General features: G+C 43.0%; 1 protein-coding gene across 1 annotated transcript in view; it reads left to right on the top strand.

The window, feature by feature from the left end:
- LOC311035133 (transient receptor potential cation channel subfamily M member 5-like) overlaps positions 1-18,078 on the top strand; it is a gene marked incomplete at its 5' end in the record, with an annotated part of 112,279 nt that extends 94,201 nt beyond the window's left edge. The window contains 5 exons of the mRNA XM_084043215.1: positions 6,067-6,272; positions 6,723-6,873; positions 6,955-7,017; positions 17,692-17,770; positions 17,980-18,078. Coding sequence (XP_083899341.1) covers positions 6,067-6,272; positions 6,723-6,873; positions 6,955-7,017; positions 17,692-17,770; positions 17,980-18,051 — 571 coding nt within the window. The 3' untranslated portion in view covers positions 18,052-18,078. The remainder of the gene's footprint in view (positions 1-6,066; positions 6,273-6,722; positions 6,874-6,954; positions 7,018-17,691; positions 17,771-17,979) is intronic.
- Between the last annotated feature and the right edge of the window lie 1,009 nt (positions 18,079-19,087).

Genomic DNA, 19,087 nt, shown 5'->3' with positions numbered 1-19,087 from the left:
GTCTCAAGACACTTTACATGTAGAGAAGAGACCCACAATCCCACCCTGAGCAAGCAATTTTTGCGACAGTGGCAACGAAAACTCTTTCCCATCAAACAAAGTAATCCGAACTGTTTTGTAGCCTACTGCTTATTTTGCTTGCTGAAAGCATGATTTTATTAAGACATGCAGACAGCAATATGGAAAAAGCGAAAATATCTCAATTAAAAGTATATTTCGTATAATAACCGAATATCATTCTTAAAATGGTTATGGGGCAGTGTATATATTTATATAGCCCTATTTGCTCCAAGCTGTTTTTTAAATAAAATAGACTTTTGGAATAGGGTGGAATGACTCCTGTTCTTAACGAATTACCAAGATTTAATGCAGCAATTAAGCTTCTTTAGAAAAATGACTGACGGGCTGGGCTGGGTCTAATTTGTCAATTATTTGTCAAGCCGGGCTAAAATATTTAGGGGATATGAAAGCTCTAGTTAGTAGTTTGAAGTGCTCATGTGGCCTTATAGTTGCTTCTTTTTGTTTTCATAGATGCGGTTGCTTATTTCTCAAGGCTGAATGGCAACAGGGCTCATGATCCAACGCACAAAGCCATTGCAGTGTCTGTGTGCACTTGGCGGGTGGTTTGAGAAACGGGCGGGTGCTTTTAGAATCCACTATCCCCCCTCCCCAAGCCGTACCCATGTGTGGGTTGAGAATGGCAATGTGGGGGAGATAGCAACAACACGCCCACGGGCACACCTCCACGCGCAACTAACGGCGTCGGCATAATGGGGGACGGGGAGCGCAGGTGCTAGCAGGTGCTAGAATAACATATAGGGGGTGCGCAGCTCCAATTCTCCCTATTTAACGGTAGTAGGGACGGGCATGTGGTCCTGAATAGGACTGTGTATGTCTCATCTGCACCCGGGTGCACATTAGTAGGGTCCAAAAGTGAGGTTCTGTGACCATCCTTTACTTTTGATCTGAATGACCTAGAATCATGTATGAAGGCACTTTTCCATACAAGTCAACCATGAGGATTCCAAATCTGACACAATTTTAATTGTTAGACCTCGTTTTGACTCCGAAATTCAAGATGGCCGACATCCACTAGAGTAAAAACTTATACCCAGGGGGCAAAGGGGGGTATGCTGCATTTGCCCTGCCATAAAAGGTTGGCCACCAGAAATAATATCTATGACCCAGTAGGATCACAACCTATATGGACAACCCGGTCACCTTGCTGCTGGAAATCCAATATGGCCGCCTCAATATTATCAGAAAATAGCTTTGGCAATAACTTTTGAACCAGATGGGCTAGAAATAAAAACGTGGTGTCTATTTCATGGTTTCAGAGCATGAGAAACTCAATGCTTATCTGAATACTTATCTTTATGATTGGGTGTGTCTGGACCTTTCATTTGCATATTTCCAAGATGGACGCCACGCGAAAATGAGTTTTACTATGACTTTTACAGTGACAGCTGACTGTTATGGCAAAAAGTCTGCTTTTTAAGCAATATGAACACATTTGGTCAGTTTGAGCTTTAATTTATAAGTTGTCAATATGGCTGCAGTCATAAATAATGTATGGTATTACATTTTCCCTCAGATTTATTGATTTATAGATCTATAGCTGTGGGGATGATTGCAGAGAAAAATCTGAGAAAAAGGCCACAATGTATCTTATGTATCATTTTAATAAACTAAATGCAATATAAACAGACACATGCACACTCCAAGACTTGCCAAAAACTTCAACTTTAGGGCTATACAAATTGACATAGTGGTATGCATTCAAGCAACATAACAAAAGATAGACTACTTAGTGACAAATAGAGTAAAGGCGGAGTTGAGGTTGCCTACAAAAGGTTCATTTTGACCTCTATGGTGCTGTCTTGCCTGCTTCTAAAGCCAATGATACTATGGTACAATGCTATTCACTGTCACTGTTGTCATGTGTTGCACTTATCCTGCTGCATCGTGTCTCCAGTCCCTGGCAACGGCATCCTAAATAGCATGGAATTGCCTTCTTTGCACAGGAACAGTTTTTCTGGCAGCCTTTGATACAGCTGCATGATATTGCCTTGTTCATTGACACAGGCCAGGCTGGCTCGGTAGATGCAAGGGGGACTGCATTGCTAGCACTGAGAGACCATCCATACTCTGTGAAAGAAGGAATATCCGGCTTGACGATATGTGCACATTTATCTATTATGGTTGCTAGAACAGCTCTTCTCAGGTGCAGGTCAAAGGTGCAGGTCAAAGGCATTCTCTGTAGGGGGCAGCAGCTTTAAGAGGGTTGATCTATTATTGAGGAACTTGTACACTCTAAGCTTACTTAGGTCAAAATCCTCCTGGTGGTCTGCTTTGGATGTATATACAGCAATTGTGAGGTCTTGTGCCTGATTGATGGACATCATCTGAGAGGGAATCATAAGAGTTTTCACCAAACTCCTCAAGTGCAGAGATCCAGGCCTTGAACCATGCCTTCTTCCCAGTGAAGAAGGGATAGCTGGTGGTACAGTATCTCTGCCACTTAAACTATGGATAAAGGGCAGGGCACGACACTGTGCGAGCCCCAGTGCTGATACCATTTGATGGATAGGAAGGTATGAATTTTGCTCTGCTCTCACCCACAGCTCTGGAAGGCATCTGAGATGGGTTGCTGCATAGTAAAGGCACATGATGATGATGTCTGTGTCATTGGCATGGATGACAACTCTGTCAACTTTGTCATTCTGGACACTGTACAGGGTGTGGAGTATTATTCTTGTATCAGCCTCCTGTTGTGTGGATTCTAGTGCAGGGACATCTTCAATAGACCCCTGATCACCACACTCCTTGTCTCTTCTTTAAACCCCCCACCCAGGCAAAGATGTGTTGGACCAAGGGCCGACTTAAGTTTCTCATTTTCACACCATTCGTCACAGAGGAAACTCAATAGGTTTGCCTTGTTAGCTGACACAGCAAAAAACTCCTGAGGATCTGGAGCTGTGTAATGCATACTGACTTCATATTCTTTGGTAGGTTTTGGTCAAGCATATCTGTGTTCTTGCTCAGCTGTCTTAAGACTAGGTCCACTGTACCGGTCAAAACAGAAGTGAATGATCTCTGTGCCAGCAGGCACATCATTCGACAGCAGACATTGGTATCGTTCAGCGATTGTTCCAAATGCTTCACCTTTCAGGAACGACCAATGGCGCATGGCATACATGGCATCAATAACTACTGCTGTTTTTATGTCTTCTGTAGGCAGTTCAGGGATGCATGCAATTTTGGTCTCCTCTTTCAGGACCTTAACAAGGCTTGCCTTGGTACCTGTTCTCATCCTGCCATCTTCCTGGAAGAGGGAAGGGGGGAAGTCACTGCACTCGTGGTTGCCTATAAAGTCAACAAGGTTGAGTTCTCCACCACTGGCTATGATTTGGGTCATGCGCAGGAGGGCAGTAATTTCATTGCTCTTGCCAGGTGCTGAGGTTTTCCCCTTAGATTTTTTAGATTTTGTGTTTTGAGTGTAGAAAGTGTTAAGCTTCATTATGCTTGTCTTCTTCTGTTCACTGGACAGTGACTCACACAGTGCCTTCAGACCCAGTTCTTTCACACTCATCAAGTCGTCCTTGACTGTGGAATCAGCACACTGTCCTGTAGATATGTTGATCATGGATGATGTGCTCACTGTAAATGGGTTAGTCTCCACTGCTGCCTTGACTACCATCTCTGCATCCCGGATTACACGACTCTGACCAGACTCATGGTGTGGGTCTGCCATATTGACAACATATAAATTAAAGCTCAAACTGACCAAATGTGTTCATATTACTTAAAAAGCAGACTTTTTGCCATAACAGTCAGCTGTCACTGTAAAAGTCATAGTAAAACTCATTTTCGCGTGGTGTCCATCTTGGAAATATGCAAATGAAAGGTCCAGACACACCCAATCATAAAGATAAGTATTCCATTGAGTTTCTCATGCTCTGAAACCATGAAATAGACACCAAGTTTTTATTTCTAGCCCATCTGGTTCAAAAGTTATTGCCAAAGCTATTTTCTGATAATATTGAGGCGGCCATTTTGGATTTCCAGAAGCAAGGTGAGCGGGTTGTCCATAAAGGTTGTGATCCTACTGGGTCATAGATATTATTTCTGGTGGCCAACCTTTTATGGCAGGGCAAATGCAGCATACCCCCCTTTGCCCCCTGGGTATAAGTTTTTACTCTAGTGGATGTCGGCCATCTTGAATTTCGGAGTCAAAACGAGGTCTTACAATTAAAATTGTGTCAGATTTGGAATCCTCATGGTTGACTTGTATGGAAAAGTGCCTTCATACATGATTCTAGGTCATTCAGATCAAAAGTTAATTTTTAGAGATGGCGCCGGGCGCCATTTTGAATTTGGCTGTCTAGCAAAAAATGCCGGGATTTTTGGGAGGGACCTGGGGGCTAAATCTTTTCTAAAGGGTCCATAGAGGTCAAATCAATCGTCAAAACATACTTGCCAAAGGATGGTCACAGAACCTCACTTTCGGACCCAACTACGAGGGTGGTTTACTCAACGAATCCCCAAAAGCATTTCCACTTTGATCCATAGGGGGCGCCACAACTGCGCAAAACTTAAACGTTTGATGCAAAAACATGATTTTTGGGGGGATCACTCCTCTCAAAACAAAAAGCAGGTGATCTCAGGAGTGACATGACGATGTCATTGGCCCGCTACATTTGTGGGAGGGGCCTATTTATTTAGTGGGAGGGGCCTATTTCTTAAAATCAAAACGCCATGTATCACGAACGCAGAATCCAATTAGCACCAAATTCGAATGGTACGTCGCGCGGCCTCTGATGGTATTCCTCCAAGCGTATTCCTCAAGTCCCGGCGGCGGCGACCGGCGTCGGCGCAACCACACTTTGCAATTTCCCAGAATTGCAACGCGTCTAGTTAGTTTGGTTGCCCTAACAGGGCAACCAGACTATAGTACTCTTCCCACTTTATTATTCTTTCTAGATAAACTTTATTTCGGGCCGCTACTCCTCCCACAGTTTTTATCCCCCAATGTCGTGCCATATGTCAAAATGACCGGCTTGACCGGGAATCAGGAATTTCGGGAATCGGGAATTTCAAAAAAATCGGTACACATGATCTATGGGCCCATGCGATAAACATATCCAAACGGCATTTTGATAATCCTTACCGTTCGTCCGTAAATGGCTTCCAAAGTTTGTGGGAGGGGCCCGTTTTACCAAAAATGCCAGAAATCACGAACGAAACGTCCGGTCAATCCCAATCGGGTCAATCCCAATCGGGATTGACCGGACCGATCGGCCGATCGGATCCTGCCTTCGTTTTACGTGCCGTTTTAATTTTAGGAAATAGGCCCCTCCCACTAAATAAATAGGCCCCCTCCTCTCAAAATGAAACGCAAGTGATCCCAGGAGTTACGTGACAATGTAATTGGCGCAGCAATTGCCCTGAATTGCAACGCGTCTAGTTGATCTGTTGTTATTATAACTCAAGACAACATCAGGAACACAGTCAAACTTTATTATTCACTCTAAACTCTGACAAGTGACTTTTCTTCTGTGAATGACATTCTCTCTCCTAAAACCCCATAGTCCACAGCGCCCCTATGAGGCACATATTTACCATTACTGTTAAATGAAATGGTCTCAAGTGCGGAGGAATTTTGGCCAATGTGAATACTGGCCAACTGCGAGAGGACAATCGTACTCGGGAACGGTTTGAATCAATCGGACCCAGTCTGAATCCGCCCTGAGTCTGCCGTGACAGTGGTCCAAGAGAAAGAGACAAAGAGAGAGAGAGAGAGAGAGAGAGAGAGAGAGAGAGAGAGAGAGAGAGAGAGAGAGAGAGAGAGAGAGAGAGAGAGAAGCAGCCACAGAGGCACAGAGGATTTGAAATGTGTCTGATTTGCAGACAGTGATAATAAGAAATTACCATGTTTTTTTAATCAGTCAGGATGTCCGGAGAGAATGTAATTATAGTCTTTTATGCCAGGAACCGCCAGCCAACTATCAAATCACCAGTTTAATTTGATAGTTTGTTGTTTTGTGCCTTCAACCCTCCATGCAGCAACACCTTCAACAAGGTGGAGGAGAAGAGCGACCTCTACTGGAGGTTGCAGCACTACAACCTTGTGATGGAGTACGTGTCCCGTCCTGTTTGGGCTCCTCCGTTCATCATCCTCCCACATATTTTTTACCTCTTCCGCTTTTTGGTGGGCCATTGGTGCTTTGACAAGGACGACGACTTTAATTTGGATGACCACTGCACTATTGGTCAGTATTTGATCTGTATTAAATCATAATACATACTAATTTCATCTTTTGTCTTTTTGTAAAAGTTATAATCTGATTTTACCACTGGGTGAAGTCTTGAACAACATGCGAATCATTGTCCATTGTATTGTGTGTGCATGAATCTACTAATGCATTAATCTGCTTTGATGAATATATGAATGCACAAATGAGCAGGTTACAATGATGGGAGTCGTTCCTGTGGCATTCATACCAAATTGATCTCATCTGTACAGAATAATGTGTAACTGTGTTTTTAGTATATATCAATCATTACATTGATTATGATGGTAATCAATGTAATGATTGGATTTGTTGACATCGTCTAGGCCAAGATTTTCAGCCCAACCTCAGCTCACAGCTGCTGAGATACTGTATACATTATATTCATTTAGCATGATAATAATTTAACCATTTTCTCCAAATGGTTAGGAATCGTAAATCTCTGGTTTAGGAGTCCAGGTGACACGTTGGACGAAGGAGTTAATAAATGGGAGACCGATCAGAAGATGAGGTTCATGGCATTCCAGAGGCAGACAGAGAGAAGCAGTGACTCTGAGAGGATTAAGCAGATTTCTGTCAAGTAAGATGATGATGATGACTCCATGTCAATCACTAAATGGCTGGGCATTGCATTGCATTGAACTCTGTGTGTTTTGGACAGTGTGCAGGAACAGCTGACTGAAAGCAGAAACTTTGACGAGAGGATTCAGGAGATTTCTGACAAGTAAGATAATAAATACTTCATGTGATTTCACTTCATGTCAATCACTAAAGGTCCTGACAGATAGAAAGCATCAATGACAGGAGTCCTGTCAGGACTCTTGTTCACTTTGAAGGTTGGAGGATTTTGAATGTCTCTCTGCTGCACCGACCCCGAATGAAACGAGGGAAAAACACACACACACACACATGCACGCACGCACGCACGCACGCACGCACGCACGCACGCACACACACACACAAATCGAATCCAATCGTGAAGCCAATGAAGATGCACATGTAACAGGTTGTGTCTGTCTGTGTATTTAGTGGAGGTGTCTACGGTGTAGAAGTGATGACACGGCCACACAGGACTTGCTCTCACTCAGGTTGTCTTTACTTTGGAACTCCTGGGAACACATTAATACAATACACTGGTCATCAACAGCCCACAGTACATACAGTACACACATCTGCAGCATGGAATTCACTTCCTCTGCTGAGGCCAAGTACAAACATGTGATCGTATAGTAGTAATTAATCAATTTATTTCTTCTTCTTTTTCACCTAACGCAGTGAGAGCTATTTTTATATTTACAGCTTACAAAACACCCACATTCACAATGCTGGAATTACAACACAACAATGTTTGACATTCAAGAAAGCCTACCTTGTTTGAACACATTAATACACTGGTTGTAGCTCCTCTCACAACATTGATGACACAGGTCGGGTTCTTTATAAACGGGTGCATTTCGCCTTTCCGACATGTCGCCTTTCCGACGTTAACGAACCCTATACCTAACCCTAACCCTAACCCTAACCGCACGCGGAAGCCACTAGTCGGAGTGGCGAGATGTCGGAATGGAAGGAGCACCCCTTTATAAACGGGCATTTACTGCTTCAGGCTTTCTTCTCATCCCTCAGTCATGCCGTGAGAACTATGTTCACACACAAATAATAAAACAATCAACAAATTGCACAGTACATAACAACATAGACCAAAGCATACATAAATTAAACTACAAAGACATGTAGAAATGCGCAACACACAGCTTAAGCGTGTCCATCAAATACAACGGCAACATCAAAAGTGAAATCTAAAAATAGTATATTGTAATACCTTGTTGGCCGCTTGTTGAGGAAAAGAAGTTATTCGTTCTTGGGTTGCTTAAAGTCCTTAGAATGTCTCTTTGACCATCTGTCCTTGGTTTCAGACATATTCAATAACTTTGCAGTACAATATCACATAAGATGCAAGTTCACAGAGCTTTAGTCAAACAGGTTTGTTTGCACCACCTGTGTGCAATGACATGCAATCATGCATCAATCAATAATGGTCCGGTGTAGTGCTACTGACAGACAGAGAACCTTTGTTCCGCCCCACAATGTTTTAATCATGCTCATGTTTTAATCCATGGAATCAACTATGAACCAATTATTTCTTTATCAAGAAATCATTATGAATTATGCTTTATGAAATTATGACCATTAATGTTCTGTATTTTAGCAATGTTAATGTTTTTATCATTAGTATTTTAATAACAGCAGTTACACTGGTCATTAACAGCGCAGCAGCAGCATACAGTACACAAATCTGTGTAACAAAGAGTGAAAATGTACATATAAAGTACAACATATGTATTGTTTGCAACGGAGCTCTCATGGACCTACCAGCATGGAATTCACTTCCTCTGCTGAGGCAAAGTACAGTGCACAAAAAGGGACACTACACGCAGCTGCGCTGTTCATCCACCAGGTGGCTTTAGTACTATGATTATTTTATGTATTTGATTATATTTTAACTCAGTCATCTTTACATCTTTGACAGCTAATACACCAGATGTTGTGGTTGATGAAGAGTCCAGAGACATGTTTGTATTAGAGATAGCCTGCACCTTTGACCCTAGCCTAGAGGAAGCTTTTATGACCAAGGTCATTAAATAACAACCACTTCTACATACCTTTTCAGAGCTGGGCAGAGCTGGGTGCAGACTATTTGTTCTTACTAGAAGCTCGGCCCTGCTACGCAGGGCCTCGCGTCTAGCCCGCGGCCACGCCCACGTAGCGCCCGCGGCCACTTGGCAGCGCATATACTGTAAGTGGCGTAGCGTCATGAGGGCCAGTGGGGCCGTGGCTCGGTCAGTGAAGACCCTGTAGCGCGGATGATATGTGGCATAGAGGGGCAGATTTTAAATCTCCAGAGGAAACAACCGTGGGCTACCATTGGTTCAGCGATGTGTGCGGTCGCCCTGCGGCCCCTCCTCCTCCACCAATGTGCAGTATTGAGAGCCCTGTCGTCACAACATTTGGAGCGATGGGCACTGCACTCTGGTTGGTTAGGGTACACCTAGGGCCCAGGTAGAACCCAGTTAAAGCCTGCATGGGCAAACCCAGTTAGGACCCGCCTTGGTCCCACATAAACGTGGCTAGTTGGGGCCCACCTAAGGGCCAGGTAGAAGCTACTTATAGCCCGCATGGGCATCGCAGTTAAGACCCACCTCGGCCCCACATAGAATTGCCTAGGTGGGGCCCACCTAAGGCCCAGGTAGAACACACGTATGTCCCACAAGGGCATCCCAGTTGGGACTGAAGTGGATCCTGCTGACATTGCTGACATGGGGTCCATATGGTTTAGCCCACCTTGAAACCATATGGGAAGTACGCTGGCGTGCTGGCTGGAATGCAAACGCTGCATCATACCTGTAGTGTGTAGTTTGATGTTGTGTGTGTAACAGACATACCTGCAGTGTGTAGATCAATGTCCATATGAAAGTCAATGCCCAGCAGTGTCTTTTTTTTCTCCAGCAGAGTTTCTAGTGTCTCTATCTCTCTCTGGAAGAGGTTGCACATGAACTCTGCAGCCGCACTGAGGCGCTCCAACACAAAGACTCTGACATTAAGCTGCTTCACACAACAAACATCAGCACCACGCTGCTGTTTGTCCAAAAGACACAATATGTCCTCTCCCACAGACGTCATGTGTTCATTTATCGACAGCCGTACAGACTCCTTTTGACACATTTTACCTCGTTTATCCAGCTGTCACGGACTCTCCCCTAATACAGTGGTTCTCAACCTGTCGGTGGGGACCCCCCACAGGCCAATGTTAAAATGGTAGCACTTGTTCCTCAACATAGTTTGAATGTGCGTGCAAAGTTGACCGCAATCGGACACTGCATTCATGATTTGCGGCATTGATAGGGTTAAATTTGGACCCTATGAATAGGGCTGAGAGCCCAAGAAAGATAAAAAGATGGTTTGGTACTAAGACCCCCCAATACCCGTCCAGTCAACACCCAAAGAAATGTGAGTCAGACACCTGGTACGTCCAAAATGATCCATCTGTATTGCTCGAGTGTGTACACGGAGGCAGTACAAGTTACAGACAAGAATATCAATCACACACACACACACACACACACTGACATAAGACAACAAGCACTTGCACGCACAAACACACACTGAAGTTGTACTAACAAACAACGGTATTTATACACAGTTGGACTTCAATGACATCAGACATAGGTGCATCCTTATGATTGGCTTTAAGACCCTCAGACGTAGGATGGGAGTCGTAGGATGGACAGGCGTCTGGCTGTCTTAATATTAAGTTGTTGTTCATCTTAAGGTGTCCTTGTGTACAATTCTCGGTTCCATAAACAAGTTGTTCCTTCGATATCATAGGACATGTGTATGGTTTTATCTGTGACAGGATGACAGCTGACATAGTAAATTAGTGACAATATCCCGGTCATACAGATCATCTTACACAGATACAGGTCATTTGGCATTTAATCACAAAGTGTTGACCAAGACAGGTTTTTACTGATTGGAAACATATGGAGCCAGCACCAGATAGCAAATATGGAGCCAGCTACATGGCCTTGGTAGAGAAAGTATAGTAGAGTTACAAAAGGCATGTTTAAAAGACTGAAGTACAGGCCCAAAAAGACATCACTATATTAATTTGACTGGTTAGATCGATATTTCTAGATCATATCAATCTGGTCCACATTTTGTGCAAACTTTAGATGTGAATCTTAGCCAATCGGGATGGAATATGAAAGAGTAAACAGATCCGTCTTGATCACATGACTATAGAGATCATGTGTACCGATTTGCGTGAAATTTAGATAAAATCGGAAGGAGTAATGTAAAGAAATATGTTTTACATAAGTCGGCCTCCTGGTGGCGCTATAAAAGGTAGATGTGAAAAATGCAGGGGAAAGGTTTTTCCTTGACCTCTATAGAGTGCACATACAAAGTTTTACACAGATTGGTGCAGTTATAGGTAAAAACACAAATCGGACTGTTATAGCGCCACCATGAGGCTAATTAGAAAAATCTCAGGTGGAATTTCTTCCTCGGCATAGTGGGAATGTGGGTGCAAAGTTGCACGGAAAGTGCATGCTGTGTTCATAATTTGAGGCATTTTGGTCAAAACGGAGCAGTCCTGCAAACTTTGGAAGCCATTTTTAGTCAATCAGGATGGAATATGAAAAATCTGAAAGAGTTTTTTTTTTAATGACTATAGAGATACTGTGTATCGATTTGCGTGATGTTAGGACAAAGGCTCCTATTCAAGGACCACATGCCCGCCTCTACTACCGTTAAATAGGGAGAATTGGAGCTGCGCACCCCCTATATGTTATTCTAGCACCTGCTAGCACCTGCGCTCCCCGTCCCCCATTATGCCGACGCCGTAGTTGCGCGTGGGGGTGTGGCCGTGGGCGTGTTGTTGCTATATCCCCCACATTGCCATTCTGCAGACACACATGGTTACGGCTTTGGGGGGGGGGAATAGTGCATTCTAAAAGCACCCGCCCGTTTCTGAAACCACCCGCCAAGTGCACACAGACACTGCAATGGCTTTGTGCGTTGGACATTGAGCCATGTTGCCATGTAGCCTTGGCGAGAAATAAGCAACGCAGGTCTATGAAAACAAAAAGAAGCAACTAAGGCCACATGAGCACTTCAAACTACTAACTAGAGCTTTCATAATTATCCCCTAAATATTTTAGCCCGGCTCGAATAATAATTGACAAATTAGACCCAGCCCAGCCCGTCTAAAGAAGCTTAATTGCTGCAGCCTTTTTTCACATTAAATCTTGGTAATTCGTTAAGAACAGGACTCATTCCACCCTATTCCAACGGTCGACCATTCCAACAGTCTATATTTTATTTAATAAATAGCTTGGAGCAAATAGGGCTATATAAATATATACACTGCCCCATAACCATTTTAAGAATGATATTCGGTTATTATACGAAATATACTTTTAATTGAGATTTTTTCGTTTTTTCCATATTGCTGTCATGTCTTAAGGGTCTCCAATTTGTCTGAAGATCCATTCTATATGTCATGTTGCGGTTTAAACTTTAAAGAGTGCTGCTCAGTGACAGAAAACAGCTTGCTGATTGATTGATTTGACCTACTTTTGCGCTATGGTGATTATTAGCTGCTTTGCAGCTGTGTAAGAATAGTATTTAAAAAAACGTCGACCCGGCCCAGCCGGTGCCGACCGGCCGGGTCGGGTCCCGTTGGGTTTGGGCTAAAATCTTAAGCACTTACATTTGTTATAAGATGATCGGATCTTCAGTGTGATTTTCATTTTGGCTGCTGTGTCGTTAAACCCATGCTGCGGGTGAATTATATTATATATTATATATATTATATTATTATTATATTCCCCACGTAAACGCTACGTTCATGTTTACTGTTAAAGGTTCTCAATCTTTTCAGGCCATCGACCCCCCAAAATAACCATATTTGAACTGGGGACCCCCCCATTTTGTTTGACTCGGTCCCACAGATAAATATTGTGAAAATAGCAGATCTACAAGCTCACCAGGCGTTGGGTGCTCCATTGTGGTGTCGACCCACAGGTTGAGAACCACTGCATTAAATTAATTTGAAAACTTTAGTTACTAGTTACTTTTCAAATATAAATGATTATATTATGAAACATACATTAACCACTTTAGCCCTATTTTATAGGCTATTTGAAAATAGCCGATCTACAAGCTCTCAGTGGCATCGCAACGCGTTGAGAGCTTGTAGATATTTTCAAATATTTTAGTACTTTTACTTTTGATACTTTAAGTACATTTTGATGCCAATACTTTTGTACTTTTACTCAAGTAAATTTTGAATTCTGGACTTTTACTTGTAACAGAGTATTTCTATATTGCAGTATCGGTACTTTTACTTAAGTAAAGAATTTGAGTTCTTTTTCCACCACTGCATCCAACATACATGCGGCATCCAACATACAGAGCACACTGCTATAGCACCGGTTTAAAAAAAAGAAAAAAGACGCATTTTGTCATCGCATCGCACACTGCTCTACACACTCACACAGACACAAGCACGCAGAGATTTAGCTATTTTATGGATAGATATAGGCTATTAGATGTCATTAATTTATTTACCGCAATATTTCACCCGCGGTTTATCCGATATTAATTAATAATTATATTTGATTGACCCACCCAAACCGCGGTTCGCAGCAATGTGTCTGGGTTTGAGAGGATATGATTGATGTAAACTTAAAGTGTAGCTCTGTTCGGGATTACTGAACAAAGGTGGATGATGAAAGATAACGGGGACAATATGGATGTATAAGTTAACTTTAACTGCGTCACTTCAGAGGAAACTATGGAGCAACTTCACACCCCTGTTTACACACCCCTGGAATCCATTAGAATGGTGGAAATAGAACAATAACAGCCAAAGTGAGTACATATAGACCTTTCCTAAAACTGTTCCATGTATTATACCCATGTGCTACTGTATGTCAGTGTACCACCGCCCAGCCCTGTGGTCGACCAGCTGGAGGTCCATGGGTGCCTGTAGGAGCGTTGTGGCAACATGATGTAATTAATTTTTTGGGAGCAGCCGGTGTGTACCAATAGTATAAATATTTTAAATGGCTTTAAGTTTCATAATACTATTCCGGATCTGACTAATATGACACGCTTATTGTTAACACAATAGGCTACAAATTAATATAAAAATGTATTTGGATAAATAAAATAAAAAAGAAGGAAAACAAGCCCAATGTGGCTTATAATAATCAGACCAGGCAACAGTGCAGAGGGGGAGATAGGCTAGAGCATATATTGGATCGGGGATGACGGCGGATGACGGCTAGCGCAGTCTTCTCTTAAAGGCAATGGCTTCTGGCACGGTGATTGGTTTTATCATTGTAACGCCCAAACCACACCTATGCATAATGTAACGGGGAGCGCAGGTGTTTTGCGGGCGGGGGAGTACCACAGAATACCAAATTTTGCGGGGCAACGCCTCTTGCCTAGTCCGCACTCCGAAACTAGCGGTTTGCTCCAAGTGGTCCCTGAATAGGACCCAAAATATGTAGGAGTACTGTGAGAAAATGAGTTTTGCAAAAAGCGGCCTCCTGGTGGCACTATAACAGGGCCATGTGAAAGAAATGGGGCAGAGGTTCTGAATTGGCATCCAGGGAGTGTGTGTGCACAGTTTCGCTGCGATCCAGCCAACGATGCGGGAGATTAGCTATCCACAGACAGACGGACAGGGGGTAAAACATACTCTCACGCCATGCCTTTCGGCCTGGCGGAGACAATAAAAAAGCTAAAGTAAAGGAAAAGACCATTACTGCAACAAAAGTAGTCAACAAACTATACTATAAAATATTGGCCACATTGTCAAATAATATAAGTAAGAGGCAAACATGATGAAAATAGCCAATCTACAAGCTTACAACGCCTCTCAACGTGAGGCGTTGGGAGCTTGTAGATCTGCTATTTTCACAATATTGACTTGTCCTCAGTTCAAATATGATTATTTGGGGGGGGGGGGGGGGATAGTCACTGCCCTAATCGGACCGAAATGATCTGAAATTACTACATTACCATAATGCAGCCTAAACGTGTGTTGCACGGGGCGGTCCTGGCATTACGTTGCTGTGGAGCTACACCAGAAGACACACAAGCCCACAGCATACGCCATCTACAATGGACTAACGGAGCAGCAATCATAACATTTACCACACGAACGTGCATTGTTGACAAAGTGATTGCACAGCCGCTGCAGGTATGACAACCACGTCGCTGCGACTGACTCTGATGGCTACAGCCATAGATATATATAAACACTACAGCAAGCTCTCTGCGATGCCATTGTCTGGAAACTGCTCTTAGCGTGACACGACCAATGAGAGTGAGCGCTTTCGTTGTTGCTAAGATACGGTGCATGGCACACGGCGTCTCTGCCCCATAGCTTGTAGATCTCTCACACATGATTGGCATAGGCTGCGTTGCCAGGTCTGACTTTTTGTATAAGCAATGGTCGGCTTATTTTTGCGCGCCTTTGGGCTCGTTCGCATGGTGCGCACGGCAGCGCTTGTTTAGCGCACGCCAGCGCGACGTGGCAACGGACGTGGCAACGTGAAAGGGTGGTCACTGTTTGGCAGATGATGATTGGCTGGTGAGATTGACCACCCGGAAGTAAATTTCGCGCAGACACTTTATGACACTTTATGATTATTATAAAAGGAGGCACATGTGAAGGTTGAAAATTAAGTAGAATTACTTATATACTTTTGCATGAGCGATTTTTGTAGCAAGTTGGGAGTAAAATGGAGCAGTGCTTTGGCCTTGAGTTGTTCCTTAGTGGTTGAGGTTCCAAAGGCGCACGGCTCTCTGATTGTATTGTTGGGATATTTGGCAGCCGAGGACATTATACCCATAGACTGGTTGTTAGAGGGTTCCAACAACTTGGGGATGCCCAAAAAGGAGGCAAAAAGGCTGGCAAAGTATTGTGCTGTCTCTGCTATGATTGGCACCTGTTGAGACGCTGTTACTTATAGCCACTGAGTGACAGATGTTCACGAGTCTCTGAGCTCGAGTCCGAGTTGAGTCCCGAGTCTTGGGCCTCGAGTCCGACGGAAGTCTCGAGTCTTTGAGGGTCGAGTCTGAGTCAAGTCTTGAGTCTCTTTTTTTTGTGGGATTTTCCTAATTTATTTAATTATTTATTTATACCATCTAGCCTAAGGCTGAAATACAGTTATGATGGTCCACAAACCCAACCCAAAATGAAAAATGCACAGAATGAATGTTTATCAAAATAGTAGGATACATTAATTTAGGCTCCTTTGCGTCTTATAGCGCAGCTCAACTGCGGAAGGCAGAGGCTCAAACACAGCCTGACCAATAAAAGGCTACTGCTGCTAGTTATTCAACATATTTGTTTTCATAGTTTTATTAAGGAAGATTGACATGTCAACGTGTTTGGGTATACATCTGGTGCGCACTGCTGTACTGTATCTTGAACGTAACGAGAACGCTCCTACAGCCATGGAGATCCCCCGGCCGGGACGGGCGGTACACAGTCACATACAGTAGCATATGGCTATAAGTTGGCCAGTTTCAGGAAAGGCACTATGTAGCCTACTAACGTTGGCTGTTATTGTTAACGTTCCATTTCCACCATTCTAATGGATTCCAGGGGTGTGTAAACATCTCTAAAGTAGCTCCATTTAGTTTCCTCTGAACTTCAGAGTCTGAAGTGACGCAGTTATGTCCAAGTATTGTCCCCATTCGCAAAGTGCAACTTTTTCATCAGCCACCTATGTGCAAAAATCCCGAACAGAGCTACAATATTCTGACAACTGCCAGCTATAATCTAGTAGGCTACTGTAAGTTTACATCAATCATAGCCTCTCAAACCCAGATACATTGCTACAACGCGTAATGATGTGTGTCGCACACCCAAAAGAACAGACATACAAGCTATCAACGCATCGCGTCATGGCGTGTCGACAGCTTACAGATCTGTTCTTATGGGACTGCGGTAACGTGATCCGCCTCTTGCGAAACCCCGGTATAGTGATCCGCCTAGGCACTTAAACAATGAGGCGCGATGGAGTATACAATACTAAGCATTTTAGAAACCAAATAAGCCTGTAAAGCCAGTAACATTACGTGGTCAACAACATAGACAAGTAACTTGCTTGTAGCTTACGTGGTGAAATTGGTTTCAGGTTGGATATTCACCCAGCTGGGTTTAACGAGCCCAACATGAAAATCCGACGTTTCAAAAGTGTGCTATCACAATCCGATCATCTTATAAAAGATTTAAGCATATGCCAAGTTAACTGAAGTTATATAGCTGATGCTAAGCTAACAATATTTGTTTAATTTCGAAGTTTTTATATTTAAACTTTATGATGAAAGACCACACACAGCAGCTTGCCTCATCATCTAGACTGCAGGCTGCGTTCACCGGAGATTCCGTTGCGCAAGAGAAGGAAAGGACACCATTGATGTCGGGCATAGCATTCATGAATGCCTCAAATAAACATAATATAAAGATTGTTCACGAGTCTTTGAGCTCGAGTCTGAGTAAAGTCTCATGTCTTTGAGGGGCGAGTCCGAGTCGAGTCTCAAGTTGCGTGTACGGCGACTCGAGTGCGACTCGAGTGCAAGTCTTTCACTCGAGTCCCCATCTCTGCTGAGTGACATGCTTATTGTTTCATGAAGACATATGCCATGATTTTGTGAATGTAATCTTACCGCACCTTTAATATATGTGTCCTTGTATGCTCTCCTTTGTGTGGACATAGATAAATGGTTCAAATGTGTGTGTGTGTGTGTGTGTGTGTGTGTGTGTGTGTGTGTGTGTGTGTGTGTGTGTGTGTTTTGGCAGAGTGGACAGTGTGTTCAAACAGCTGACTGAACAACTGACTGAACAGCGGACTGACTTTGATCAGAGACAGAGAGCTTTGGAGACCAAGGTAACGTCCAGATGTTTATTTAATGTTCTTCTCTCCTCAGAGTCTGTTTCTACGGCTAACCATTGATCTGTGATGACTCATTGTGTTCTTATGGTTCAGTCCTCAGGAATAATTTACTACACATGTTGGCCACCATTCTGTCAAAGAGTTGTATCATTTAAATGTATATTATGTATATGCATTATGTTTTTACTGTTTGTGTCCACTAGGTGGAGAATGCTCTCAGTCAGATCTTGGATACTTTGGCCAAAGCACCCTGGACCAAACCCCCGTCAACCTAAACATCCTGGACCAAACCCCCATTAACCACCACCGGCCTTTAGAGCAATCTCTACACACAAGTTATGGAATAACAACATAACTTATTTAAACAGAGAGAGAAAGATTGCAATATACTGCTTTTTAATTTGATCATGACAATCACATTATCCCAGTAATGATATTAATAATCCTCTCAATCATCTGTCATTGTCCAAGAGTTGCATTGGAATACGTTTATCATGCATTATTACACGGCTTTGTTGAATGCTTGATTCTGATTAGTCAATCACTGAATTCAGCGGCTTATTAGTTTTGAATAATGACCTCTGAACTCAATAACAGACCGTTGTCTAATCAAAGACTCAGAACACCTGTTCATAACAATCTGTCTAATCAAACACTCAGAACACCTGCTCATATCAATCTGTCTAATCATAGACTCAGAGCACCTGCTCAAATCAATCTGTCTAATCAAACACTCAGAACACCTGCTCATATCAATCTGTCTAATCAAAGACTCAGAGCACCTGCTCAAATCAATCTGTCTAATCAAAGACTCGGAAAACCTGCTCATATCAATCTGTCTAATGAAAGACCCAGAACACCTACTCATATCAATCTGTCGACTCAGCAGAGCACCTGCTCATATCAATCTGTTTAATCAAAGACTCAGCAGAGCACCTGCTCATATCAATTTGTCTATTCAAAGACTCAGCAGAGCATCCATCTGCTCAAATCAATATATCTAATCAAAGACTCAGAGTACCTGCTCATATCACCTGTTCATATCAATCTGTCTAATCAAAGACGCAGAGCACCTGCTCATATTAATCGGTCTAATCAAAGACTCAAAGCACCTGATTGGCTCATATCAATCTGCTTGCCTTGATTTTGTGCCATATCCAACATGACAGCCATGTAAACAAACACACCATGTCATTTACAACTAAACGTTGCTCTCAAAAATGTTTTTGGAAACATTGAGAAAAGTGGGAAATAAACAATGCAGTAACCAAATTTTGATACAATATTATCAACACTTCCTGTTGTTTTCCG

Source organism: Gymnoscopelus microlampas (assembly GCF_963454915.1).
Source record: "Gymnoscopelus microlampas genome assembly, chromosome: 19".
Lineage (NCBI taxonomy): Eukaryota > Metazoa > Chordata > Actinopteri > Myctophiformes > Myctophidae > Gymnoscopelus > Gymnoscopelus microlampas.
This window is presented reverse-complemented; position numbering and strand designations above follow the sequence as displayed.